The sequence below is a fragment of the Mobula hypostoma genome, chromosome 7 (genome assembly GCF_963921235.1).
Source record: "Mobula hypostoma chromosome 7, sMobHyp1.1, whole genome shotgun sequence".
NCBI classification, from domain to species: domain Eukaryota; kingdom Metazoa; phylum Chordata; class Chondrichthyes; order Myliobatiformes; family Myliobatidae; genus Mobula; species Mobula hypostoma.
The window spans coordinates 16,493,527-16,521,051 of record NC_086103.1 but is presented as its reverse complement, the minus strand read 5'-3'; the positions used below and the strand labels follow the sequence as shown (position 1 = coordinate 16,521,051).

The 27,525-nt window shown below is 51.5% G+C and overlaps 1 protein-coding gene across 4 annotated transcripts in view; it reads right to left on the bottom strand.

Annotated features, from left to right (window-relative positions):
• Positions 1 to 27,525, bottom strand: part of cyfip2 (cytoplasmic FMR1 interacting protein 2) — a 113,318-nt gene that overhangs the window by 63,327 nt on the left and 22,466 nt on the right. For all 4 annotated transcript variants that reach the window (XM_063053097.1, XM_063053094.1, XM_063053096.1 and 1 more), the window contains exons 5-12: positions 23,469 to 23,570; positions 22,073 to 22,254; positions 17,978 to 18,074; positions 16,637 to 16,765; positions 14,777 to 14,881; positions 11,640 to 11,731; positions 9,509 to 9,626; positions 1,057 to 1,176 (exon numbers count right to left, since the gene is read on the bottom strand). In XM_063053097.1, coding sequence (XP_062909167.1) covers positions 1,057 to 1,176; positions 9,509 to 9,626; positions 11,640 to 11,731; positions 14,777 to 14,881; positions 16,637 to 16,765; positions 17,978 to 18,074; positions 22,073 to 22,254; positions 23,469 to 23,570 — 945 coding nt within the window. The remainder of the gene's footprint in view (positions 1 to 1,056; positions 1,177 to 9,508; positions 9,627 to 11,639; positions 11,732 to 14,776; positions 14,882 to 16,636; positions 16,766 to 17,977; positions 18,075 to 22,072; positions 22,255 to 23,468; positions 23,571 to 27,525) is intronic.

Genomic DNA, 27,525 nt, shown 5'->3' with positions numbered 1-27,525 from the left:
GAATGGGGTAAGGGGGTTCCCACCTCCCTGCTCTTCTCACACCGTCCACAAGATGCCCCCTCGAGGGGCATAACTTGAAGGTGATCGGAGGAAGGTATCTGGGGGATGTCAAAGGTATGTTTTTTAAACAGAGTGCTGGGTGTGGGGAACACACTGCCTGGGGCGGTGGTAGAGGCAGGCACATTGGGGACATGTGAGACACACACGGATGATAGAAAAATGGAGGGTTATGTGGGAGGCAATCAGAATCAGGTTTAATATTTGTTAACTTTGCAGCAGCAGTACAATGCAATACATAATAACAGAGAAAATAAATATGTACATCAGTAAATCATTAAAGTATATATGTGTATACGAAACAGTTAAATTGAAAATGGTGTAAAAACAGAAATAATATATATTTTTAAAAAGTGTCCAAAGCTTCAATGTCCATTTAGGAATCGGATGGCAGAGGGGAAGAAGTTGCTCCTGAATCGCTAAGTGTGTGCCTTCAGGCTCCTGTACCTCCTACCTGATGGTAACAGTGAGAAAAGGGCATGCCCTGGGTGCTGGGGGTCCTTAACAATGGATGTCACCTTCCGGAAGTACAGCTCCTTGAAGATGTCTTGAATACTATGGAGGCTAATACCCCAAGATGGAGCTGATTAATTTTACAACTTTCTACAGCTTCTTTCGGACCTGTGCTGTAGCCCCCCCATAACAGACAGTGATGCAGCCTGTCAGAATGCTCTCCATGGCACATCTACAGAGGTTTTCCACTGTTTTCAGTGACAAACCAAATCTCCGGGTTGGATGTGAGATCTGGTGTGGGGGTGGGGTGAGATCCGGTGTTGGAGAGAGATCTGGTGTGGGGGGATGAGATCCGGTGTGAGGGGGTGAGATCCGGTGTGGGGGGAGAGATCCGGTGTGGGTGGTGAGATCCAGTGTTGGGTGTGAGATCTGGTATGTGGGGGGGGGGGTTGCACAGGTGCAGTCGAGGGGAACAGAGGGGAAGGTTGTGGGATTGACAGTCGAGGGGAACGGAGGGGAAGGCTGTGGGATTGACAGAACACTCACCACTTCCATGACATGGGTGCTCCACTTGGAAAGAAGCTGCAGTCCCCGCAGTGCCAGGTCAAACAATTCCCGATATTCCTCATCGGACTTCTGGCTGTCCAGCCCGGAGCCCGTCACCACCTGCAGAGAGAGGGGAAGAGGTCAGGGAGAGCAGGTTGAACCAGACACCCCCACCTGTCCCGACCCCATGCCATGAATTCCACCGAGCTGGGGTTTGCAGTGATGTTTCTGGTGCTGAAGGCTTTGTAGTCAGGTTTGCATGATAGAAAGATGGGGGAGGGGGCAAGGTCACGTTTCAACATCTGTCCAACAGTCTTTTTTCCCCCCTCCCAATAGGCAGGAGGTTCCGGAACATTATTGAATTGACTTGAATTGAATTGACATTATTTCTCACATCTTTCACATACACAAGGAGTAAAAATCTTTACATTACGTCTCCGTCTAAATGTGCAATGTGCAGTCATAGTAATTTATAATAAAAAGAACAGACAACGTAACATAGAAATACACTCAAATCAACATGAATTAATCAGTCTGATGGCCTGGTGGAAGAAGCTGTCCAGGAGCCTGTCGGTCCTGGCTTTTATGCTGCGGTACCATTTCCGGATGGCAGCAGCTGGAACAGATTGTGACTGGGGTGACTCGAGTCCCCAATGATCCTTCAGGCCCTTTAGGACAAGGACTGTTAGATGGGAAACAAATTCTTCCCATAGGCTGTGAGACTGCTGAACTCCCTGCCACCATCCAGGTCTCTTTCACATCTGAAGAGCCAGTACTGTTATACTGTTTTCTTTTTAACGTGTTGTAAATGCACCTCACTGTTCGTTAATTTATTTGTGGCAATATTACTGTATGTGCTGTGCATGAGTTACATGTACTGCGTTGTCCACCCTGGTCCGGAGGAACGTTGTTTCATTTCGTGATATACATGTGTACAGTAACACACACAACACGCTGGAGGAACTCTGCAGGTCGGGCAGCATCCGTGGAAACGAACAGTCAACGTTTCGGGACGAAGGGTCTCGGCCCAAAACATTGACTTCATTTCCACGGATGCTGCCCGACCTGCTGAGTTCCTCCAGCGTGTTGTGAGTGTTGCTTTGACCCCAGCATCTGCAGAGTATTTTGTGTTTACATGTGTACAGCTGTGTGTGAGTTATATGTACTGTGTTGTGCACCCTGGTCTGGAGGAACATTGTTTCGTTTGGTGATATACATGTGTACAGTTGTGTGTGAGTTATACGCACTGTGTTGTGCACCCTGGTCTGGAGGAACATTGTTTCGTTTGGTGATATACATGTGTACAGTTGTGTGTGAGTTATATGTACTGTGTTGTGCACCCTGGTCTGGAGGAACATTGTTTCGTTTGGTGATATACATGTGTACAGTTGTGTGTGAGTTATACGCACTGTGTTGTGCACCCTGGTCTGGAGGAACATTGTTTCATTTGGTGATATACATGTGTACAGTTGTGTGTGAGTTATACACACTGTGTTGTGCACCCTGGTCTGGAGGAACATTGTTTCGTTTGGTGATATACATGTGTACAGTTGTGTGTGAGTTATACGCACTGTGTTGTGCACCCTGGTCTGGAGGAACATTGTTTCGTTTGGTGATATACATGTGTACAGTTGTGTGTGAGTTATATGTACTGTGTTGTGCACCCTGGTCTGGAGGAACATTGTTTCGTTTGGTGATATACATGTGTACAGTTGTGTGTGAGTTATACGCACTGTGTTGTGCACCCTGGTCTGGAGGAACATTGTTTCATTTGGTGATATACATGTGTACAGTTGTGTGTGAGTTATACACACTGTGTTGTGCACCCTGGTCTGGAGGAACATTGTTTCGTTTGGTGATATACATGTGTACAGTTGTGTGTGAGTTATACGCACTGTGTTGTGCACCCTGGTCTGGAGGAACATTGTTTCATTTGGTGATATACATGTGCACAGCTGTGTGTGAGTTATACGCACTGTGTTGTGCACCCTGGTCTGGAGGAACATTTCACTTGGAAGCATGCATCTGTATGGTTGTATGACAATTAACTGAACTTGAACGTGAGGAAGAGGGACTCTATTTACGCAGTTTGGGAGAATGGGTAGAGAAGTCACAGATGGAATGCAGTGTAAGGAAGTGCCTGGTCATAAGAACCTAATAAATAGGAGCAGGAGTCGGCCATCTGGCCCATCGAGTCTTCTCCACCATTCAATAAGATCATGTCTGATCTGGCCATGGACTCATCTCCACCTACCTGCCCTTTCCCCATAACTCTTAATTCCCCTCCAATGCAAAAATCTATACTTTATACTTTATTGTCAGCAAACAATTGATACTAGAACGTACAATCATCACAGCGATATTTGATTCTGCGCTTCCCAATCCCTGGATTACAAATCGATAGTAAATATTAAAAATTTAGATTATAAATCATACGTAGAAAATAGAAAAATGGAAAGTAAGGTAGTGCAAAAAAAACCGAGAGGGAGGTCCGGATATTTCGAGGGTACGGCCCAGATCCGGGTCAGGATCCATTCAGCAGTCTTATCACAGTTGGAAAGAAGCTGTTCCCAAACCTGGCCGTACGAGTCTTCAAGCTCCTGAGCCTTCTCCCGGAGGGAAGAGGGATGAAAAGTGTGTTGGCTGGGTGGGTCGTGTTCTTGATTATCCTGGCAGCACTGCTCCGACAGCGTGCGGTGTAAAGTGAGTCCAAGGACGGAAGATTGGTTTGTGTGATGTGCTGCGCCATGTTCACGATCTTCTGCAGCTTCTTCTGGTCTTGGACAGGACAACTTCCATACCAGGTTGTGATGCACCCTCGAAGAATGCTTTCTACGGTGCATCTATAAAAATTAGTGACGGTTTTAGGGAACAGGCCAAATTTCTTTAGTTTTCTCAGGAAGTAAAGGCGCTGGTGGGCCTTCTTGGCAGTGAACTCTGCTTGGTTGGACCAAGTCAGGTCATTTGTGATATTGACCCCGAGGAACTTAAAGCTTTTGACCTGTTCCACTTGCGCACCACCGATGTAAATTGGGTCGTGCGGTCCGCTACTCCTTCTGAAGTCAACAACCAATTCCTTCATCTTGCTGACGTTGAGGGATAGGTTATTGTCTTTGTACCATGCCACCAGGTTCTTAATTTCCTCTCTGTACTCAAACTCATCATTACCCGAGATACGGCCTACAACTGTTGTGTCAGAAGCAAACTTATATATTGAGTGCGATGGAAACTTGGCTACACAATCATGGGTGTACAGTGAGTACAGCAGGGGGCTGAGTAAACAGCCTTGTGGGGCACCGGTGCTCAGAGTGATTGTAGAGGAGAGCTTGTCCCCTATTTTTACAGCCTGGGTCCTGTCTGTGAGGAAGTTGAAGACCCAGCTGCAGATCTGAGTGCTAAGGCCCAGGTTTGTCTTAAATATATTTACTGAGGTAGCCTTCATTGGTCAGAGAATTCCACAGATTCACCACTCACCCATCACCGTCCTAAACCTACGCCCCCAAATCTTGAGGCTATGTCCCCTAGTTCTAGTCTTGCGTACCAGTGGAAACCACTTTTCTGCCTCTATCTTTCTATCCTTTTCATACTGTTTATGTTTCTGTAAGATCTCCTCTCATTCTTCTGAATACCAGTGAGTACAGTCCCAGGCAACTCAATCCCTCCTCATAGTCTAACCCCCTCATCTCTGGAATCAACCAGGTGAACCTCCTCTGCACCACCTCCAAAGCCAGTATATCCTTCCTCAAGTAAGGAGACCAGAACTGCATGCAGTACTCCAGGTGCGGCTTCATCAGTACCCTGTATAGTTGCTTTGAACATAGAATATAGAATAGTACAGCACAGTACAGGCCCTTCGGCCCACAATGTTGTGCCGACCATCAAACCCTGCCTCCCATATAAGCCCCCACCTTAGATTCTTCCATATACCTGTCCAGTAGTCTCTTAAACTTCACTAGTGTATCTGCCTCCACCACTGACTCGGGCAGTGCATTCCATGCACCAACCACTCTCTGAGTAAAAAACCTTCCTCTAATACCCCCCTTGAACTTCCCACCCCTTACCTTAAAGCCATGTCCTCCTGTATTGGGCAGTGGTGCCCTGGGGAAGAGGCGCTGGCTATCCACTCTAACTATTCCTCTTATTATCTTGTACACCTCTGTCATGTCTCCTATCATCCTCCTTCTCTCCAAAGAGTAAAGCCCTAGCTCCCTTAATCTCTGATCATAATGCACACTCTCTAAACCAGGCAGCATCCTGGTAAATCTCCTCTGTACCCTTTCCAATGCTTCCACATCCTTCCTACAGTAAGGCGACCAGAACTGGACACAGTACTCCAAGTGTGGCCTAACCAGAGTTTTATAGAGCTGCATCATTACATCGCGACTCTTAAACTCTATCCCTCAACTTATGAAAGCTAACACCCCATAAGCTTTCTTAACTACCCTATCCACCTGTGAGGCAACTTTCGGGGATCTGTGGACATGTACCCCCAGATCCCACTGCTCCTCCACACTACCAGGTATCCTGCCATTTACTTTCTACTCTCTTTTGGAGTTTGTCCTTCCAAAGTGTACCACCTCACACTTCTCCGGGTTGAACTCCATCTGCCACTTCTCAGCCCACTTCGGCATCCTATCAATGTCTCTCTGCAATCTTCGACAATCCTCTACACTATCCACAACACCACCAACCTTTGTGTCATCTGCAAACTTGCCAACCCACCCTTCTACCCCCACATCCAGGTCGTTAATAAAAATCACGAAAAGTAGAGGTCCCAGAACAGATCCTTGTGGGACACCACTAGTCACAATCCTTCAATCTGAGTGTACTCCCTCCACCACGACCCTCTGCCTTCTGCAGGCAAGCCAATTCTGAATTCACCTGGCCAAACTTCCCTAGATCCCATGCCTTCTGACTTTCTGAATAAGCCTACCATGTGGAACCTTGTCAAATGCCTTACTAAAATCCATATAGATCACATCCACTGCACTACCCTCATCTATATGCCTGGTCACCTCCTCAAAGAACTCTAGCAGGCTTGTTCGACATGATCTGCCCTTCACAAAGCCATGCTGACTGTCCCTGATCAGACCATGATTCTCTAAATGCCCACAGATCCTATGTCTAAGAATCTTTTCCAACAGCTTTCCCACCACAGACGTAAGGCTCACTGGTCTATAATTACGCGGACTATCCCTACTACCTTTTTTGAACAAGGAGACAACATTCGCCTCCCTCCAATCCTCCGGTACCATTCCCGTGGACAACGAAGGCATAAAGATCCTAGCCAGAGGCTCAGCAATCTCTTCCCTCGCCTCGTGGAGCAGCCTGGGGAATATTCCATCAGGCCCCGGGGACTTATCTGTCCTAATGTATTTTAACAACTCCAATACCTCCTCTCCCTTAATATCAACATGCTCCAGCACATCAACCTCACTCATACTGTCCTCACCATCATCAAGTTCCCTCTCATTGGTGAGTACCGAAGAGAAGTATTCATTGAGGACCTCGCTGACTTCCACAGCCTCCAGGCACATCTTCCCACCTTTAACTCTAATCAGTCCTACCTTCACTCCTGTCATCCTTTTGTTCTTCACATAATTGAAGAATGACTTGGGGTTTTCCTTTACCCTACTCGCCAAGGCCTTCTCATGCCCCCTTCTTGCTCTTCTCAACCCCTTCTTAAACTCCTTTCTTGCTACCCTATATTCCTCAATAGACCCATCTGATCCTTGCTTCCTAAACCTCATGTATGCTGCCTTCTTCCACCTGACTAGATTTTCCACCTCACTTGTCACCATGGTTCCTTCACCCTACCATTCTTTATCTTCCTCACTGGGACAAATTTATCCCTAACATCCTGCAAGAGATCCCTAAACATCGACCACATGTCCATAGTACATTTCCCTGCAAAAACATCATCCCAATTCACACCCGCAAGTTCTAGCCTTATAGCCTCATAATCTGCCCTTGCCCAATTAAAAATTTTCCTGTCCTCTCTGATTCTATCCTTTTCCATGATAATGCTAAAGGCCAGGGAGCGGTGGTCATTGTCCCCCAGATGCTCATCCACTGAGAGATCTGTGACCTGATCTGGTTCATTACTTAGTACTAGATCTAATATGGCATTCCCCCTGGTCGGCCTGTCCACATACTGTGACAGGAATCTGTCATGGACACACTTAACAAACTCTGCCCCATCTAAACCCTTGGAACTAATCAGGTGCCAATCAATATTAGGGAAGTTAAAGTCACCCATGATAACAACCCTGCTATTTTTGCACCGTTCCAAAATCTGCCTCCCAATCTGCTCCTCTGTATCTCTGCTGCTACCAGGGGGCCTATAGAATACCCCCAATAGAGTAACTGCTCCCTTCCTGTTCCTGACTTCCACCCATACTGACTCAAAAGAGAATTCCTGCTACATTACCCACCCTTTCTGTAGCTGTAATAGTATCCCTGACCAGTAATGCCACCCCTCCTCCCCTTTTCCCCCCTTCTCTATCCCTTTTAAAGCACTGAAATCCAGGAATACTGCGAATCCATTTCTGCCCTGGTTCCAGCCAAGTCTCTGTAATGGCCACTGCATCATAATTCCATGTATGTATCCAAGCTCTCAGTTCATCACCTTTGTTCCTGATGCTTCTTGCATTGAGGTACACACACTTCAGCCCTTCTACCTTACTACCTTTACACCCTTTATTCTGCTTCTCTTTCCTCAAAGCCTCTCTGTATGTTAGATCTGGCTTTACTCCATGCACTTCTTTCACTGCTCTGTCGCTCCGGGTCCCATCCCCCTTGCAAGTTAGTTTAAACCGTCCCGAACCATGCTAGCAAACCTACCTACAAGGATATTGCTCCCCCTTGAGTTCAGGTGCAACCCATCCAATCTGTACAGGTCCCACCTTCCCCAGAAGAGATCCCAATGATCCAAAAATTTAAAACCCTGCTCCTGCACTAACTCCTCAGCCACGCATTCAACTGCTATCTCCTCCAATTCCTACCATCACTGTCACGTAGCGCTGGCAGCAACCCTGAGAACGCCACCCTTGAGGTCCTGTTCTTCAGCCTTCTGCCTCGTTCCCGAAACTCACATTTCAGGACCTCATCCCTCTTCCTGCCTAGGTCGTTGGTCCCAACATGTATCACGACTTCTGGTTGCTTTCCCTCTCCTACCAGGATGTCGTGCACCCAGTTAGAGACATCCCGGACCCTGGCACCCGGGAGGCAACAAACCATGCAGGTGTCCTTCTCACATCCACAAAATCTCCTGTCTGCTCCCCTGACTATAGAGTCTCCGATGACGACAGCTCTCCTCTTCTCTGTCCCACCCTTCCGCTCCACTGGGTCAGACTCAGTGCCAGAGGCCCTGCTACCATGGCTCACACCTGGTCGGTCGTCCCCGCCAACAGTATCCAGGACTGGAAACTTATTATTCAGGGGAATGGCTACAGGGGTGCTCTGCACTACCTGTCTGCTCACCTTCGCTTTCCCCCCTCTGACTGTCACCCAATGACCTGCTTCCGACAGCCTAGGTGTGACTACCTCCGTGTAGCTCTCATCTATGACTGCCTCATTCTCCCTCATGAGTCGAAGGTCATCCAGCTGCTGCTCCAGATTCCTTACACGGTCTTCCAGGTCGCCCAGCCGCATGCACTTCTGGCAGATGTGACTCTGCGGGAGAGGGGCGTTCCCCCAAGACTGCCACATCTCACATGAGAGGCACATCACCATTTGGTAGAAGGAATAAAGACGTCGGCCATTTTCTGAACAAGGAGATGTGAGGGGCAAGTTTCTTTTATTGACACAGAGAGTGATGGGTGCCTGGAACAGCTGCCAGAGGCGATGATGGAAACATATAGTATATGACAGTGGTGTTTAAGAAGCTGTTAGACAATGTTTAAACAATTTACGCAGATTAAAAATGTTAAGGTGTTGAGTCTGAAGGCAAAGGACGAATTGGTGTTCAGCTCACTAGTCCATGAGGCCACACTCATCTCAGCACTGAACTGTTTCTGTGACTGTGGACCCACTCTGGGGAATCTGTGGTTCACGTTCTCTCTGTTCTTTATTTACTTTTTATTGTTTTCACGATTTGTTCTTTTCTTGCACATTGGATATTTGGTGGTCTGTTTCTCTCATGGATTCTATCGTGTTTCTCTGTTTTGTGGCTGCCTGCAAGAAGATGAATCTCCAGGTTGTGTTTTTCATGCAGACTTTAATCATGAATGTACTTTGAACTTTGTACATGAACAGGCAGGGATAAAGGAGACAGGCAGATGGAATCAGTTTGAATGACTGTGCTGAAAAGTCTGTTCTTGTGCGGTTTTGTGAGCACAGAAACATTTCAGAGGGGTGGGGAGAGAGTGGGGTGACAGGTCACCAAGGAAACAGACAGGTTTTATAGCCGACTGGACTGTGGTCTGGCCGGAGGGTCAGGGCGGTCACTCACCTCGCTGTTGCTGTACCGCGCCAGCTCGGAGATGAAGCGGATATGGTCGTCGCGGATGTGAACCATCTGTTCGCAGATGTTGTACTGCGGGCTGCTGCTTGCCTGCGTGCACGTCCACCTGCGTGGATAGACAGCGTTACACAGGCCAGCGAACAGACTGCGTTACAATGGCCAAGAGAGTGGGCTGGCAGACAGACAGCGTTACACAGACCAGGAGAACGGGCCAGTGGACAGACTGTGTTACAAAGGCCTGGAGCGTGGGCCAGCGGACAAACAGCGTTACACAAGCCGGGAGCACGGGCCAGCGGACAGTGTTACACAGGCCGGAATCACGGGTCAGCGGACAGACAGTGTTACACAGGCCAGGAGAATGGGCTGGTAGACAGACAGTGTTACACAGGCTAGGGGCAGGGCCAGTGGACAGATAGTGTTACACAGGCCAGGAGAATAGGCCGGTAGACAGACAGTGTTACACAGGCTAGGAGAATGGGCCGGTAGACAGACAGTGTTTCACAGGCCAGGAGAATGGGCCGGTAGACAGACAGTGTTTCACAGGCCTAAAGCATGGACTAGTGGACAGACAGCGTTACACAGGCCTGGAGCGTGGGCTAGTGGACAGACAGCATTACACAGGCCAGCAGACAGATAGTGTTACACAGACCAGGAGTTTGGGCCGCTGGACAGACAGCGTTACACAAGCTGGAACACAGGCCAGCGAATAGTATTACACAGGGCGGGTGCATGGGTTGGCAGAGAGGCAGTGCTACACAGGCTGGGAGCACAGGCCAACGGACAGTGTTACACAGGCTGGTGGAAACACAGCATTACACAGGCCAGGAACAAGGGCCGGCAGACAGACAGCATTACACAGGCCAGGAGAACGGGCTGACAGACAGACAGTGTTACACAGGCCTGGAGCATGGGCTAATGGTCAGACAGCATTACACAGGCCAGGGGCATGGGCTGGCGGACAGAGAGTGTTACACATGCCAGGAGAACGGGCCAACGTACAGTGTTACACAGGCCGGGAGCGTAGACTGGCAGACAGACAGTGCTGAACAGACCAGGAGCATTGCTGGTGGACAGACAGTGTTTCACAGGCTGGGAGCACGGGCCAGCAGACAGTGTTACACAGGCTGGGAGTGTGTGCTGGCAGAGAGACGGTGTTACACAGGACAGGAGCATGGGCCTATTACACAGGCTGAGAGTGCAGGCAAACATACTAATTACAAGCCTTGACTTGAGGGGATAGAGTGAGGGGCGTCTCTCTGTCACCTCACAAATCACAGAGAGTTCTGTCAACCCAACACACCTGCTCACCCCCACAAAACCTGGGACATCAGCGTAAGCAGCAAAACCATGGGTGTGTCTGTAGGCTGTGGGCGTTGTTTTGGTGGGTGGGGAGAGTGTCTGTGGGCTGTGGGAGGGGATTCAGTGGGTGGGGAGAGTCAGTGGGTGTGGAGAGTCAGTGATGGGGAGAGTGCCTGTGGGCTGTGGGTGCGGACAGTGTCGGTGGGCTGTGGGTGGGGAGAGTGTGGCTGTGGGAGGGGATTCAGTGGGTGGGGAGAGTCAGTGATGGGGAGAGTGTCTGTGGGCTGTGGGTGGGGACAGTGTCAGTGGGCTGTGGGTGGGGAGAGTCGGTGATGGGGAGAGTGTGGCTGTGGGAGGGGATTCAGCGGGTGGGGGGAGTCAGTGATGGGGAGAGTGTCTGTGGGCTGTGGGTGGGGAGGATCGGTGATGGGGCTGTGGGACTTGCGAATGCGAGGAATGATTTGGCTGTTGGGAGCCGAGTGTCTGTGGGGAGGATTGAGGTGGGGATCCCACCCCAGTTGAGGAGGGGACTGGGGACCCTCAGAAGCCCTCGGTCTGGCCCACACATTGACACACCTTCTCATCTGCGGTACCTCGCTCCAACACCTCAGCAACAGGACAGACAAGCCGCTCAGCCGAAGGAGGTAGTCCGACCTCGGCCCCTTCCTGCTCCAAAAGGCCTCCCACTGGGAATAGTGTGAGTGGGTGAGATGTTCTTGGAGTAGGATGGGGGGGCCTCGGCCCCAACCCCTCCTCCTCCCCCCGTGCTCAGCGCGGCTGCAAGGGCGAAGGCGCAGGTTACATTACGGCTTGCACTCACTTGGACTTGTTCTCCTCATAGTGAGCACTGGTCTTAATGTATCTGGCCAGTTCTATCTGCATGTCTCCAAAGAGTGGCACCACCTGTAACTGCTACAACAGAGGAGAGAGGGGAGGGGTGAAACGCACCGACCTCGGCCCCCAGCGAGCCCTGTACCGCCCCCGAGGCATCCCCAGACTCTTCACACCGGGGTCCGGCACAAACCAGCCCACACTCCCCCTTCCCCTTCCCACTGGCTCCGTGACGCACACACCGGCACCTCTGAACTCCACTCCACGGGATCTCGCCCCCTCCCTCGCAGAGGGTTTCCCTCACCTCTCCTGTCTGCACAATCTGCTGTGTTCAAAACCCATTCGTTTGTACCTCACCGAACACCCCAGCGAGACGTACAGTCCAGAGCAGAGCATCTGGAGTCTGAGGAGATTCGTCTGTCACCAAAGACCCTGGCAAATTTCTGCAGAGGTACTGTGGAGAGCATTCTGACTGGCTGCATCACCGTCTGGTGTGGAGAGGTCACCGCACCGGATCAGAAAAAGCTGCAGAAAGTTGTAAACTCAGCCAGTTCCATCATGGGCAATAGCCTCCCCAGCATCGATGACACGTTCAAAAGGCAATGCCTCAGAAAGGCAGCATCCAGCATTAAGGACCCCCATTAACCAGGACATGCCCTCTTCTCATTACTACCATTGAGGTGGTGGTACAGGAGCCAGAAGACACATGCTCAACGATTCAGGAACAGCTTCTTCCCCTCCGCTGTCAGATTTCTCAACGGTCAATGAACCCATGAACACCACCTCACGACTTCGCTCCCTTATTGCACTACTTACGTAATTCTTTATATTTCTAATTGCAAATGATAGTCCTTCTGCACGTGCTACACAGTACTGCTGCCATAAAACAACAAATTTTACAACATGTCAATGACAATAAACCTGATTTTGATTTTGAACCTGATTTCTGAAATTGAAATCTGAGACTGAATTTTGATTCCGATTCTGAAAACACACACTTATTGTTGTAGGAACAGCATCCTCCCTTCGTCATTGGATCACACTGTTCCTTTTTAGTGCTGCTTATTAGTTTTTGTGACTTTTAATGATTTTTAAGTCTTTGCACTGCACTGTTGCCACCAAATAGCAAATTTCATGAGCTGTAGGTCAGTGTTAATAAGCCTGATTCTGACTGGCTGCCCCAAACTTCTGCCGGATCACAGACCCCCTGGTCTCAGTCTCCAGGCCTGTTCTCACAGACCCCCTGGTCTCGGTCTCCAGGCCTGTTCTCGCAGACCGCTCAAACGAGGCAACTCGGCCCCTTGAGTTCTTCTTCGCTTCAGTTGCTGCCAGCTCCACCCACCTCCCATCCGGTGAATGCACAGTGAAGAGCATCCAAACATGTCGCATGGGACAGAAACTGCACTGCGGGGGTCAGAACTGCCCAACGCATCACCAGCACCAGCTTACCTGCCTTCAGGGCCAAGTATACAGAAAGGCGCCAGAAACATCATGAAGGATCCCACCCACCCTGCTCATAGACTGTTTGTCCCACTCCCATCAGGGTGGAGACTACATAGCACCTACGACAGGACCACCAGACTCAAAAACAGTTACTTTCCCCAAGCAGTAAGGCTGATCAACACCTCCACCCACTAACCCACCCCTCCACACCCCCAACCACCACTACTTTATCATTTCCTGTCAGTCACCTTATGTACAGACACTCCTGTGCCTAGTGTCACTTTATGGACATACAAACAATCTGTGTATGTAAGCTATCTTATATTTTTATATTTATTGTGTTCTTTTATCATTGTGTTCTTTATCTTATTATGTTTTTATCTGTGCTCCTTTGGATCCGGAGTAACAATTACCTCGTTCCCCTTTACACGTGTGTATTGGAAATTAACCAGTCTGGAAACTTGGTCTGCCAAGCTGGCGTGAGCGAGGTGTTGGGGATTTATAACTCACCGTCCTGGTCTCCGTCAAGCATCCCACTCCCCCTTCCACCCACCCGCTTGTCCCCTTCGAATCGGAATCATATCACTGGCATATGTTGTCAAATCAGTTGTTTTGTGGCAGCAGTACATTGCAATATGTAATAATAAACTATAAATTACAATAAGAAACACTCTAGATATAACAAATTAAATTAAATAGTAGTGCAAAGAGGAAAAGAAGTAGTGAGGTAGTGTTCATGGGTTCATTATCCATTCAGAAAGGTGGAGGGAAAGAAGCTGTTCCTAAAACTCTGAGTGTGTGTCTTCAGGCTCCTGTACCTCACGCTGATGGTGGCAAAGAGGGCATGTCCTGGGTGCTGGGGTCCTTCATGATGGATGCCGCCTTTTTGAGTCATCACCTTTTGAAGTTGTCCTCGATGCTGGGGAGGCCAGTGTCCATGGTGGAGCTGGCTGAGTTTACAACTTTCTGCAGCTTTTTCTGACCCCTCCATACCAGATGGAGATGCAGCCATTCAGAATGCTCTCCATGGTACATCTGCCGAAATTTGCAAGAGTCTTCGGTGACATACCAAATCGCTTCGAACTCCTACTCCTCCCACTCCCTCCACCCCTGGGTCAGAACACTCAGTCTCTTGAGAGGGGGTGGGGTCTCGGGAATAGGAAGGCTTCACCTTCTCCACTGCTCCCACCCACCACAGGGTCAGTGGACAACAACGGGTGGACCCTGGTGGCAGTCAACAGAGGTGGGGAGGGAGGGAGTGGAGGAGGAGAGAGGTGAGGGGAGGGAGGGAGTGAAGGAGGAGAGGTGGGGGAGGGAGGGAGTGAAGGAGGAAAGAGTTGGAGGAGAGGGGTGGAGGAGAGGGAGTGAGGGAGGAGAGAGGTGGGGGAGGGAGGCAGTGAAGAGGGAGTGAGTGAAGGAGAAGCGGGGTGGGGGGGAGGGAGTGAGGGAGGAGAGGTGTGGGGGAGGGAGGGAGTGAAGGAGGAGAGGGGTGGGGGAGAGGGAGTGAAGAGGGAGGGAGTGAAGGAGGAGAGAGGTGAAGGAGAGGGGTGGGGGAGGGAGGGAGTGAAGGAGGAGAGGGGTGGGGGTGAGAGGGTGTTTCGGGAGGGAGGGAATCTCCTCCTCTGGGTGCCTGGGCCTCGGGATGTCTGGCTGCTGGAGGGTGACAGCTGCCCCCTGCCTCACCCGGAAGAACTTGTCAATTTTGCTCAAGTTGATGCGACGTTTGGCGTCCAGTTTGTAGATGTTACTGATGTTGCCATCCATGAGGTAGAGGCCAAAACCCATCACCTGGCAAGAGGGAGGGTAGAGTTAGCACCCATCCAGAGGCCCTCCCCTACCACACCCTCCACCCAATGAGGAAACACCGCCAGTTCCACTCATGGAACTTCTCCTTCCATCCATCTGCCCTCCCTCCCTCTCTCTTCCTCCTTCCAAGTCTTCCTCCATTCTTCTCCCTCTCTCTTCCTCCCTCCATGTCTTCCTCTTCCTCCATTCCTCTCCCTCCCTCCATGTCTTCCTCTTCCTTCATTCCTCTCCCTCTCTCTCCCTCCCTCCATATGTCTTCCTCTTCCTCCATTCGTCTCCTCTCCCTCCCTCCATATGTCTTCCTCTTCCTCCATTCCTCTCCCTCCCTCCATGTCTTCCTCTTCCTTCATTCCTCTCCCTCTCTCTCCCTCCCTCCATGTCTTCCTCTTCCTCCATTCCTCTCCTCTCTCTCCCTCCCTCCATATGTCTTCCTCTTCCTCCATTCCTCTCCTCTCTCTCCCTCCCTCTATGTCTTCCTCTTCCTTCATTCCTCTCCTCTCTCTCCCTCCCTCCATATGTCTTCCTCTTCCTCCATTCCTCTCCTCTCTCCCTCCCTCCATATGTCTTCCTCTTCCTTCATTCCTCTCCCTCTCTCTCCCTCCCTCCCTACCTATGCACTTCCTTGCTACCTCTGTCCCTAGAGTTCTGTGAGGGCAGCAGGACCTCTCCACTCACAGACCCCCTGGATACAACTGACCTCAGCACATTCCCCAATGAATCCCCACACCTGCACAATGAATCGTCACACCCCCCAACCCAGCGATCCACACCTCCCACCTCCCACCCAGCAAATCCCCAGACCCACACAGTGAATCTCCACACCCCTCAGCAACTCAGTAAATCTCCACACCCTCCCAACCCAGCGATCCACACCTCCCACCCAGCGAATCCCCACACCCACAGCGAATCTCCACACCCCTCACCAACCCAGCAATCTACACCTCCCACCTCCCAACCAACAGGTCCCCACACCCACAGTGAATCTCCACACACCCCCCAACCCAGCAATCTACATCTCCCACCCAGCAAGTCCCCACACCCACAGCGAATCTCCACACCCCTCACTAACCCAGCAATCTACATCTCCCACCCAGCAAGTCCCCACACCCACAGCGAATCTCCACACACCCCCCAACCCAGCAATCTACATCTCCCACCCAGCAAGTCCCCACACCCACAGTGAATCTCCACACCCCTCACTAACCCAGCAATCTACACCTCCCACCTCCCAACCAACAAGTCCCCACACCCACAGCGAATCTCCACACACCCACCAACCCAGCAATCTACATCTCCCACCCAGCAAGTTCACACACCCACAGCGAATCTCCACACACCCACCAACCCAGCAATCTACATCTCCCACCCAGCAAGTCCACACACCCACAGCGAATCTCCACACTCCTCACTAACCCAGCAATCTACATCTCCCACCCAGCAAGTCCCCACACCCACAGCGAATCTCCACACACCCCCCAACGCAGCAATCTACATCTCCCAATCAACAAGTCCCCACTCCCACACAGTGAATCTCCACACCCACACAGTGAATCAATTTCTGTACCCACCCAGCGAATCCCTATCCCAACCCAGCACAATTCTCTCCACCCCCTCACCCAGTACGCTCCCCAGTGTCCCCTCTCCCTATACATTCTCCTGCACGACCCACCCAGGGCATCCCGAGCACGGTCTCTGTTGCCACCCCTGCCACCAGCACCCTCGCTCGCCAAGGCTGACCTTGAGTAGCATGTGCTTCTCACTGGGCGTGAGGTACATTTTGTTCTCGTAATAGTCGACGCAGATGTTGACAATATCGGCGAGCAGCTCCTCGTACCCAGGAATCACCTCCAGCTGCTGGTGCAGGCACTAGGGAGGGGAGAGCGGGAGAGAGTGGGGCAGCAGTCTTCTCCCAACACACACCATCACCACCCTGCCCATCTCTCCCACACCACCTTCGCCATCTCCCCCACCCACACTCCTTGTCTCTCCCACCCACACCGTCACCCCCACTCTTACACACTGCAGAAGGGAGAGATCGGTGGGACCCCACCCTCACTGTCACCTACTCAGACCCTCACTGTCTCCTGCCAACCCAAGTCACTCTTCTACAACAGCTAACCTTGGGAAAAACCACTACCACCTCCACCCCTCACCCATTACCCCTACCCTATCTGCCCCCACCCAAACAATCAGCCCCTCTCTCACCATCGGCACCTCCCTCCCCAACAGCCCCACCCTCACCTGTCAGCCCCACTCTCCCCATTAGCCCTTCCCTCACCCGTTTACCTCACCCTCACTGTCAACCCCACCCTCTCCATCAGCCCTACCCTTTCCTGTCTCCCCCACCCTCCCCGTCAGCCCTTCCCTCTTTGTTCCCCATCCTCTCCGTCAGCCCTTCCCTCTCTCTTCCCCACACTTCCTGTCAGCCCCTCTTCATTTCTTCCACCCTTTCCCGTTTGCCCCACCCTCACCATCAGCCCCTCCTTCTCTATCTCCCCTCCCCGACAGCCCCACCCTCATCATTAGCTCCTCCTTCTCTGTCTCCCCCACCCTCCCCGTCTCCCCCACTCTCTCGTTTGCCCCACCCTCTCCATCTCCCCATACTCACCGTCAGCCCCCCCACTGTCTCCAGCACCTTCTTCGTCTCCCCCACCCTTCCTGTCAGCTCCATGCTCCCCATCCTCCCCACCTTCTCTGTTAGTGCCTCCCTCCCCGTCAGTCCCACCCTCACTATCTGCCCCTCCCTCTCTGTCAGCCCCACCCTCTCCATCTTCCCCACCCTCTCCGCCCCTAACTCTCCGTCAGTCCCACCCTCACTATATGCCCCTCCCTCTCTGTCAGCCCCACCCTCTCCGTTCCCTCCCTCTCCATCTCCCCCACCCTCTCAGCCCCTAACTCTCCGTCAGTCCCACCCTCACCATCTGCCCCACCCTCACTGTCAGCCCCTCCCTCTCCATTCCCTCCAACCTCTCCATCTCCCCCAGCCTCTCCGTCAGCCCCTCCCTCTCCATCTCCCCCACCATCTCAGCCCCTCCCTCTCCATCTCCCCCACACTGTCAGCCCCTCCTCACTGCCCACCTGGGTGATGCGGTTGTGGTTGGCAAGGAACATGGAGAGATTCTGAGATTCCTGAATCGACTGAGGGTCGGCCATTTTCCGCAGGAACTGAGCGGCCCTGAGGTGTTGGAGGGCAAGAACGTCGATCAGTGTGTGGGAACACGCCCCTCTCCCACCCACACTACATCTCACAGTGGTCACGCACACCCCCCACCCCCCCCGAGACAAACACAGGACCCTTAACAGTACTGATGAGCAGGGGGTCACAGCCCCCTGAAATTGGTGGTACGGGTCGATAGGGTGGCTAAGAAGGCTTATGCATTGAGTTCAAAGGTCAGGAAGTTATGCTGCAGCTTTACAAAAGTCTACTTAGTCCACACCTGGAGTGTTGGACACAGTCTGGTCACACCATTACAGGAGAGATTCACCAGGATGTTGCCGGGGTTAGATGGCATGTGCCATAGGAGAGGTTGGGCAAATGGGGTTGTTTTCTGTGCAATAGCAGAGGCTGAGGGGAGATCAGATGGAGGTTTATAAGAGACTGAGGGGAGATCAGATGGAGGTTTATAAGAGACTGAGGGGAGATCGGATAGAGGTTTATAAGAGACTGAGGGGAGATCAGATAGAGGTTTATAAGAGACTGAGGGGAGATCGGATAGAGGTTTATAAGAGACTGAGGGGAGATCGGATAGAGGTTTATAAGAGGCTGAGGGGAGATCAGATAGAGGTTTATAAGAGACTGAGGGGAGATCAGATGGAGGTTTATAAGAGGCTGAGGGGAGATCGGATAGAGGTTTATAAGAGACTGAGGGGAGATCGGATAGAGGTTTATAAGAGGCTGAGGGGAGATCAGATAGAGGTTTATAAGAGACTGAGGGGAGATCGGATAGAGGTTTATAAGAGACTGAGGAGGGATCAGATAGAGGTTTATAAGAGACTGAGGGAAGATCAGATAGAGGTTTACAAGAGACATGGATAGAGCAGACAGTAGCTTTTTCCCAGAGTTCAAATGTCTCATACCAGAGGACTTGCATTTAAGGTGAGAGGGCGTAATTTCGAAGGAGGAGTGAAGGGCAAGTTGTTTTACACAGAGAGTGGTGGGTGTCTGGAACGAGCTGCCTGGGGTGATGGTAGAGGCAGATACATTAGAGACTTTTCAAAGACGTTTAGATAGGCACATGATCATGAGATAAATGGAAGGATATGGACATTGTGTAGGCAGAGGGATTAGTTTAGTTGGCCATTTGATTACTAATTTAACTGGTTCAGTACAACACTGAGGGCGGAAGGGCCTGTTCCTGTGCTGTTCTGGTCGATGTTTCTCATCGTGAGGAAGGACATCATGAGTTTGGAAGGATTTCTGAGGATGTTGCTGGTATTCGATGGAGTTCCAGCGAGAGGTTCAGCAGACTAGGTCATTATTCACTGGTGTGTTTGAGTCTGAGGGTGAGCTGCAAACTTCTGAATATTCACACCTGACCGATGGAAATGAGCATCGAAGTGTGGAACGCAAGCTGCGAGGCATCGGACCACAGGATCCCACAGTAAAAGCCATAAGAGGATCACCGGGATCACTCCCCCACCCCAGCTCACTACTTGTCACATTCCCCAGAAGCGCTGCAGACGAAGGGCCTGAGGCATGGTCGAGGATCCCTGCCACCCATCCCACAGTCTCTCTGACCCTGCACTGTCAGGGAGGGGGTACAGGAGCATCAGGACTCGGACTGTCAGACTGGGAAACAGCTTCTTCCCTCAGGCTGTCATCACCAAGGTCTCATCACTAGGACAGCCAGCTGTTTACTGTTTACCTGTGCTGTGCAATGTATGCATTTTGAATTATACTTCATTAACTTAATGACGTGTGGGCACGTGGCCAAGTGGTGAAGGCATTCGACTAGCTACCTGAAGGTCATGAGTTCGAGCCCCAGCCGAGGCAACGTGTTGTGTCCTTGAGCAAGGCACTTAACCACACAGTGCTCTGCGACGACACTGGTGCCAAGCTGTATCGGCCCTTGCCCTTCCCTTGGACAACATTGGTGGCATGGAGGGTGGACTGCCGGTCTTCCATACAACCTCGCCCAGGCCTGCGCCCTGGAGAGTGAAGACTTTCCAGGCGCAGATCCATGGTCTCGCAAGACTAACAGATGCCTTTAATTTAACTTAATGATAGTAATATTTTAGTTGATATGCTGCGTGTAAGTACACCATGGAGACAACAGAAACCCAGAGGACATAGATTTGGGGCGAGAGGGGAAAGGTTTAAGAGGGACCTGATTGGCAACATCTTCAAAATTGACTGCTCAAAGAAGGCAGAGGGTGATGGTAGATGGAGTGTATTCTGCCTGGAGATCGGTGACTAGTGGTGTTCTGCAGGGATCTGTTCTGGGACCCCTGCTCTTTGTGGTTTTTATAAATAACTAGGATGAGGAAGTGGAAGGGTGGGTTAGTAAATTTGCAGATCACACGAAGGTTGGTGCAATTGTGGATCGTGTAGAAGGTTGTTGTAGTTTACAACAGAACATTGATAGGATGCAGAGCTGGGCTGAGATGTGGCAGATGGAGTTAAATCTGGAAAAGTGTGAAGTGATTCACTTTGAACAGTCTAATTTGAAGGCAGAACACAGGGCTAAATGCAAGAGACTTGGCAGTGAGGGGGAACAGAGGGAACTTGGGGTCCACACCCATAGATCCCTCAAAGTCTGCACACATTGACAGGGTGGTTAAGAAAGTGAATGGTGTGTTGGCTTCATTAGCCAGCGGATTGAGTTCAAGAGCTACCGGGTAATGTTGCAGCTCTATCATTATCAAGGATCCCACCCATCCATCCAGCATCCTCCTTTGACTTTCCACCATCAGGCAGGAGACTACGATGCATAAAAACAAGAACGGTCAGGATGGGAAACAGCTTCCTCCCTCAGACCATGAGGCTTCTGAACTCCCGGTTGCATCATATTCGAAATGTCACTGGTTAATCTGCTCCACACCTTACAGAATTTAATATTAATGCACTTTAGTTTGTTATTTTTGTGTGATTCACCTGTAGGTTTTATCCTTGACTTCATAAGTTATCCTGTGTTATGTGTGTCATAGGTACTACTGTGCTTTACACCTGGTTTGAAGAAACGTTGTCTTGTCTCCATATACATTATATGGTTATAAACATTATATATGGTACATGTATACAATTAAATAACGATCAACTTCACTTGACTCGACACTACAAAACACCATACTAGGAGTATGGTGTTCAGGCTGGTCACCTCATTGTAAGAAGGATGTGGAGGGGCTGCAGAGATGTGCTGGCCTTCATCAGTCGGGATATTGTGGCTCACTCACTGGCCTCGACTGCAGTCGCCCAGCCTCCAGGATCCCGAATTGTGCCTCCACTGAGAGCGGTTGAAGGACACACGTTCCCCGTGGGGGTGCTGGAAGTCTTTGAGCACATCTGTTCCCTCTGTCTGCCTGGGAATCTGTTCTCCCAGTCGAGCTGGGAATGCCATAGGCGTTTCGGATTTTATGTTGGACGTACAGAGGTTGCGAGCAGTTTTGGGCCCCTTATCGAAGAGAAGATGTTCTGGCGTTGAAGAGGGTCTACAGGAGGTTTGCGAGAATGATCCCACGAACATGTGGTGGCTTTGATCCTGAGCTCACTGGCCTGATAACTTACTGAACATTGAAAGCACTCAATAGAGTGGATGTGGAGAGCACGTTTCCAATAGTGAAGGAGACAAGGACCAGAGGACACAGCCTCAGAACAGAGAAGCAACTACTTACACAAGAGATGAGGGGGAATTTCTTTAGCCAGAGGGTGTTGAAGGTGTGGAATTCATTGCCACAGATGGCTGTGGATACCTTGTCATTGAGTATATTTAAAGCAGAGGTTGATAAGTTCTTGGTTAGTGAAACGTTACGGGAGAAAGCAGGAGAATGGGGTTGAGAGGAAAATTAAATCAGCCATGATGGAATGGCAGAACAGACTCGATGAGCTGAACAGCCTAATTCTGCTCCTATGTCTTAAGGACTCATGGTCAATGTGATGGCCAATGGGCTGAAAAGCCTCCCCCTATACCTGTGTGAGTGTTGACAGGCTGAATGGCCCTGGGGTTGCTGACTGACCGTTTGTAAGCAGAGTGGTCATTCTTGACGCTGCACTTCATGTTCTTCAGCTCATCCAGCACGGCGAACATGTTGATGAACTTGCCGAGGGTCAGCAGATACGCCTCGGAGACGAAGTCCTTTCGACGCTCAGCATGACACAGGCGCTTCACCTCACTGCAGAATCTCTCGATCGCCTTGCGCTAGGGTCAGGAGGAAACACAGGAAATGGGTCACCCCGACGGATAGACACAAAACCACACCAGGGCTACATGCGGGGGCAGTACTGAGGGAGAATCACATTGTGGGAGGGGTGGTACTGAGGGAGTGTCACACTGGGAGGGGCGATACTGAGGGAGGGTCACACTGTGGGAGGGGTGGTACTGAGGGAGGGTCACATTGTGGGAGGGGTGGTAATGAGGGAGGGTCACACTGAGGGAGGGGTGGTACCGAGGGAAGGTCACACTGTGGGAGGGGTGGTACTGAGGGTGGGTCACACTGTGGGAGGGGTGGTGCTGAGGGAAGGTCACAGTGTGGGAGGGGTGGTACTGAGGGAGGGTCACACTGTGAGAGGGGTGGTACTGAGGGAGGGTCACACTGTGGGAGGGGTGGTACTGAGGGAAGGTCACAGTGTGGGAGGGGTGGTACTGAGGGAAGGTCATACTGTGGGATGCGTAGTACTGAGGGAGGGTCACACTGTGGGAGGGGTGGTACTGAGGGAGGGTCACACTGTGGGGCGGGTGGTACCAAGGGAGAGTCACACTGAGGGAGGGGTAGTACTGAGGGAGAGTCACACTGTGGGAGGGGCGGTACCGAGGGAGAGTCACACTGAGGGAGGGGTGGTACTGAGGGAGGGTCACACTGAGGGAGGGGTGGTACTGAGGGAGGGTCACACTGAGGGAGGGGTGGTACTGAGGGAGGGTCACACTGTGAGAGGGGCGGTACTGAGGGAGGGTCACACTGAGGGAGGGGCGATACTGAGGGAGGGTCACACTGTGGGAGGGGTGGTACCAAGGGAGTGTCACACGGTGGGAGGGGTGGTACTGAGGGAGGGTCACACTGAGGGAGGGGTGGTACTGAGGAACTGTCACACGGTGGGAGGGGTGGTACTGAGGAAGTGTCAGACGGTGGGAGGGGTGGTACTGAGGGAGGGTCACACTGTGGGAGGGGTGGTACTGAGGGAGGGTCACATTGTGGGAGGGGTGGTACTGAGGGTGGGTCACACGGTGGGAGGGGTGGTACTGAGGGAGGGTCACACTGAGGGAGGGGTGGTACTGTCACACGGTGGGAGGGGTGGTGCTCAGGGAGGGTCACACTGCGGGAGGGGTGGTACTGAGGGAGTGTCACACTGTGGGAGGAGTGGTACTGAGGGAGGGTCACACGGTGGGAGGGGTGAGGCTGGCCCGGTTCTCTTTACCTGGAAGTACATGAATTTCATCAGCTTGGTGACCTCAGGCTCCAGCACCTCCACCGTCTTCTCGTAGATCTCCACCCGGTTCGGCTGCTCGTTACACTTGACCTGGGTAGCAGACAGGGAGAGCATTTAGCTCCAGAAACTGATGATACAGCATGTGTAAGGTCCCCCCGGGGCAGAATTGCTTGTGGGGGCTGTACATCAACCCTAAGCAATGTGCTGATCAGGGGACTGTGGTAAACATTAAATCAGAGGTATGCTCGAAAAGCGGCCTCTGAGATCCCTTATCAACCTTCTCCAACTCTTTCAGCTTTGCTCCATCCTCAACAGGGAAGATTTTCCAGCGGCCAACCATTTCTAATCCCATTCCCATTCCGACATATCGTTCCATGGCCTCCCCTTCTGCAGCCACTCTCAGGGTGAAGCAGCAACACCTCTGGGTAAGCTCCAATGTAACGGCTTGGACAGAGATTTCTCCAGTTTGAGATCATTTCCCCACCTCCCTTTTCTGTCCTTTTCCAGTCCCCATCTTACTCCTTCTCTTCTCCTCTCCTACTGATCCCTCCCTGTGGCGCCCCTCCCTTTCTCCCATGGCCCACTCCCTTCTCCATTCAGACTCCTTCTCTCTATCACCTGCCAGCTTCTTACTTCATCCCCTCACCTGGTCTCACCTATCACCTGCCAGCTTCTGACTTCATCCCCTCACCTGGTCTCACCTATCACCTGCCAGTTTCTGACTTCATCCCCTCACCTGGTCTCACCTATCACCTGCCAGCTTCTTACTTCATCCCCTCACCTGGTCTCACCTATCACCTGCCAGCTTGTACTTCCTTTCCAGTCCTGATGGAAGGTTTTGACCCAGAAGGTTGACCATTTATTCCCACCCATCGATGAGGCCTGACCTCCAGCATTTTGTGTGTGTTCCTCTGGATTTCCAGCATCTGCAGAATCTCTTGTGCTGTTGGTAGAGATTCTGCTTTGCTTATGGACTCTAAGGGCACTTCTAGAGAACATTCAGGATGTCTTCCTGAGGAAACAATCAGGGTACAGACCACCCGGTACAGTGGATACGGTATGATTGGGGGAAGGGTGGGGGTATTCTGCAGGCCCATTGACCAAAATGTGATGGAATTCCTTGTCAGGATGGAGGGAGAGGGAGGGTGATGGAGAGGAGGGAGATGGAAAGAGGGAGAGGGAGAGATGGGGGGAGAGAGATGGGGAGAGAGAGAGATGGGGGGAGAGAGACGGGGGGAGAGAGACGGGGAGAGAGAGACGGGGAGAGAGAGACGGGGAGAGAGAGACGGGGGGAGAGAGATGGGGAGAGAGAGAGATGGGGAGAGAGAGAGATGGGGAGAGAGAGATGGGGAGAGAGAGATGGGGAGAGAGAGATGGGGAGAGAGAGATGGGGGGAGAGAGAGATGGGGGGAGAGAGAGATGGGGGGAGAGAGAGATGGGAAGAGAGAGAGACGGGGAGAGAGAGACGGGGAGAGAGAGAGATGGGGAGAGAGAGATGGGGGGAGAGAGAGACGGGGAGAGAGAGACTGGGGGGAGAGAGAGATGGGGAGAGAGAGAGATGGGGAGAGAGAAATAGGGAGAGAGATGGGGAGAGAGACTGGGGGAGAGAGAGAGATGGGGAGAGAGAGACTGGGGGGAGAGAGAGATGGGGAGAGAGAGATGGGGAGAGAGATGGGGGAGAGAGAGAGATGGGGAGAGAGAGAGATGGGGAGAGAGAGACTGGGGGGAGAGAGACTGGGGGAGAGAGATGGGGAGAGAGATGAGGAGAGAGAGATGGGGAGAGAGAGATGGGGAGAGAGAGATGGGGAGAGAGAGATATGGGGGAGAGAGAGATGGGGAGAGAGAGAGATGGGGAGAGAGAGAGATGGGAGAGAGAGAGAGATGGGAGAGAGAGAGAGATGGGGGAGAGAGAGAGATGGGGGAGAGAGAGAGATAGGGGAGAGAGATGGGGAGAGAGATGGGGGAGAGAGATGGGGAGAGAGAGACTGGGGGAGAGAGAGAGATGGGGGAGAGAGAGAGATGGGGAGAGAGAGATGGGGAGAGAGATGGGGAGAGAGAGATGGGGAGAGAGATGGGGAGAGAGATGGGGAGAGAGAGATGAGGAGAGAGAGATGGAGAGAGAGAGATGAGGAGAGAGAGATGGGGAGAGAGAGATGGGGAGAGAGAGATGGGGAGAGAGAGATGGGGAGAGAGAGATGGGGAGAGAGAGATGGGGAGGAGGAGCTTAGGAGGAGACAATGGCGTCTAACGGTGACTCTTTGCTTGCACCTTCGGAACCAGCTCTATTTCCATCTTTAATATCAATTTTCCCTTTCAGGGTTCTTTTGAAGACCCTGACCTGACTTCAGTTCTTTGCGGGAAGGAGAACCGCTCTCGGGGTTTCACGACTGGCCATTATTCAACATGCCAAGGATACAGCCTAAGAGCTCGGCTCGCCTTCGGAGTTCCGGGAACTCGTGGCTCTGGAGATGGGCGGACCGAAGGTCGGTGTCCCAGCAGGAAATCGGTGTGTCACGGGAGACAAGTCAAGTCAAGTCAAGTCACTTTTTATTGTCATTTCGACCATAACTGCTGGTACAGTACACAGTAAAAACGAGACAACGTTTTCCAGGACCATGGTGCTACATGAAACAATACAAAAACTACACTGAACTACATAAAAAAAAACACAAAACTACACTAGACTACAGACCTACCCAGGACTGCATAAGGTGCACAAAACAGTGCAGGCATTACAATAAATAATAAACAAGACAATAGGCACAGTAGAGGGCAGTAGGTTGGTGTCAGTCCAGGCTCTGGGTATTGAGGAGTCTGATGACTTGGGGGAAGAAACTGTTACACAGTCTGGTCGTGAGAGCCTGAATGCTTCGGTGCCTTTTTCCAGATGGCAGGAGGGAGAAGAGTTTGTATGAGGGGTGCGTGGGGCCCTTCATAATGCTGTTTGCTTTCTGGATGCAGCGTGTGGTGTAAATGTCTCTAATGGCGGGAAGAGAGACCCCGACGATCTTCTCATCTGACCTCACTATCTGCTGCAGGGTCTTGCGATCTGAGATGGTGCAATTTCCGTACCAGGCCGTGATGCAGCTGCTCAGGATGCTCTCAATACAACCTGTAGAATGTGGTGAGGATGGGGGGGTGGGAGATGGACTTTTCTCAGCCTTCACAGACAGCAAAGACGCTGCTGGGCTTTTTTTGCTATGGAGCTGGTGTTAAGGGACCAGGTGAGATTCTCCGCCAGGTGAACACCAAGAAATTTGGTGCTCTTAACGATCTCTATGGAGGAGTCGTCGATGTTCAGCGGAGAGTGGTCGCTCCGTGTCCTCCTGAAGTCAACAACCATCTCTTTTGTTTTGATCACATTCAGAGACACCATTAGCCGCTGCACCTCCTCTCTGTATGCTGACTCATCGATCTTGCTGATGAGGCCCACCACAGTCGTGTCATCGGTGAACTTGATGATGTGGTTCGAGCTGTGTGTTGCAGCACAGTCGTAGGTCAGCAGAGTGAACAGCAGTGGACTGAGCACACAGCCCCGGGGGGCCCCCGTGCTCAGTGTGATGGTGTTGGAGATGTTGGAGACAGAAGATCTCTGGCTGTGTGATAGGAAAAAGCGACGCAACGGACTTTTAACATCATAAATCAGTGAGTTGTTTGTTACGTCTCCCCTCTTGCTGTGAAATAAAGACACCTCTTTTTCCCTTATTAGGAAGAGAGGGAGAGCCTGTGGCATGTCAAATATCGGGTGAACAAGTAGTCTTTGAGGTACTGCAAGTCTATCTCTTTATCGATGCTTTGCTGCATGCTTCAGTACTCGGTGGGGGGTGTCGACGCTTTTTCTTGCTGGTGTGGGAGGGGGGATTGTTGCTTTGCTGCTGATTACATGTGGGAGGGGGAGCTATGTACTTTTTTTCCATAGATGCTGCCTGGCCTGCTGAGTTCCTCCAGTATTTTGTGTGTGTTGCATGGATTTCCAGCATCTGCAGATTTTCTCTTGTTTGTATCAGGGTTGCACATGGTGACATTAATAGTAGTTTGATAACAG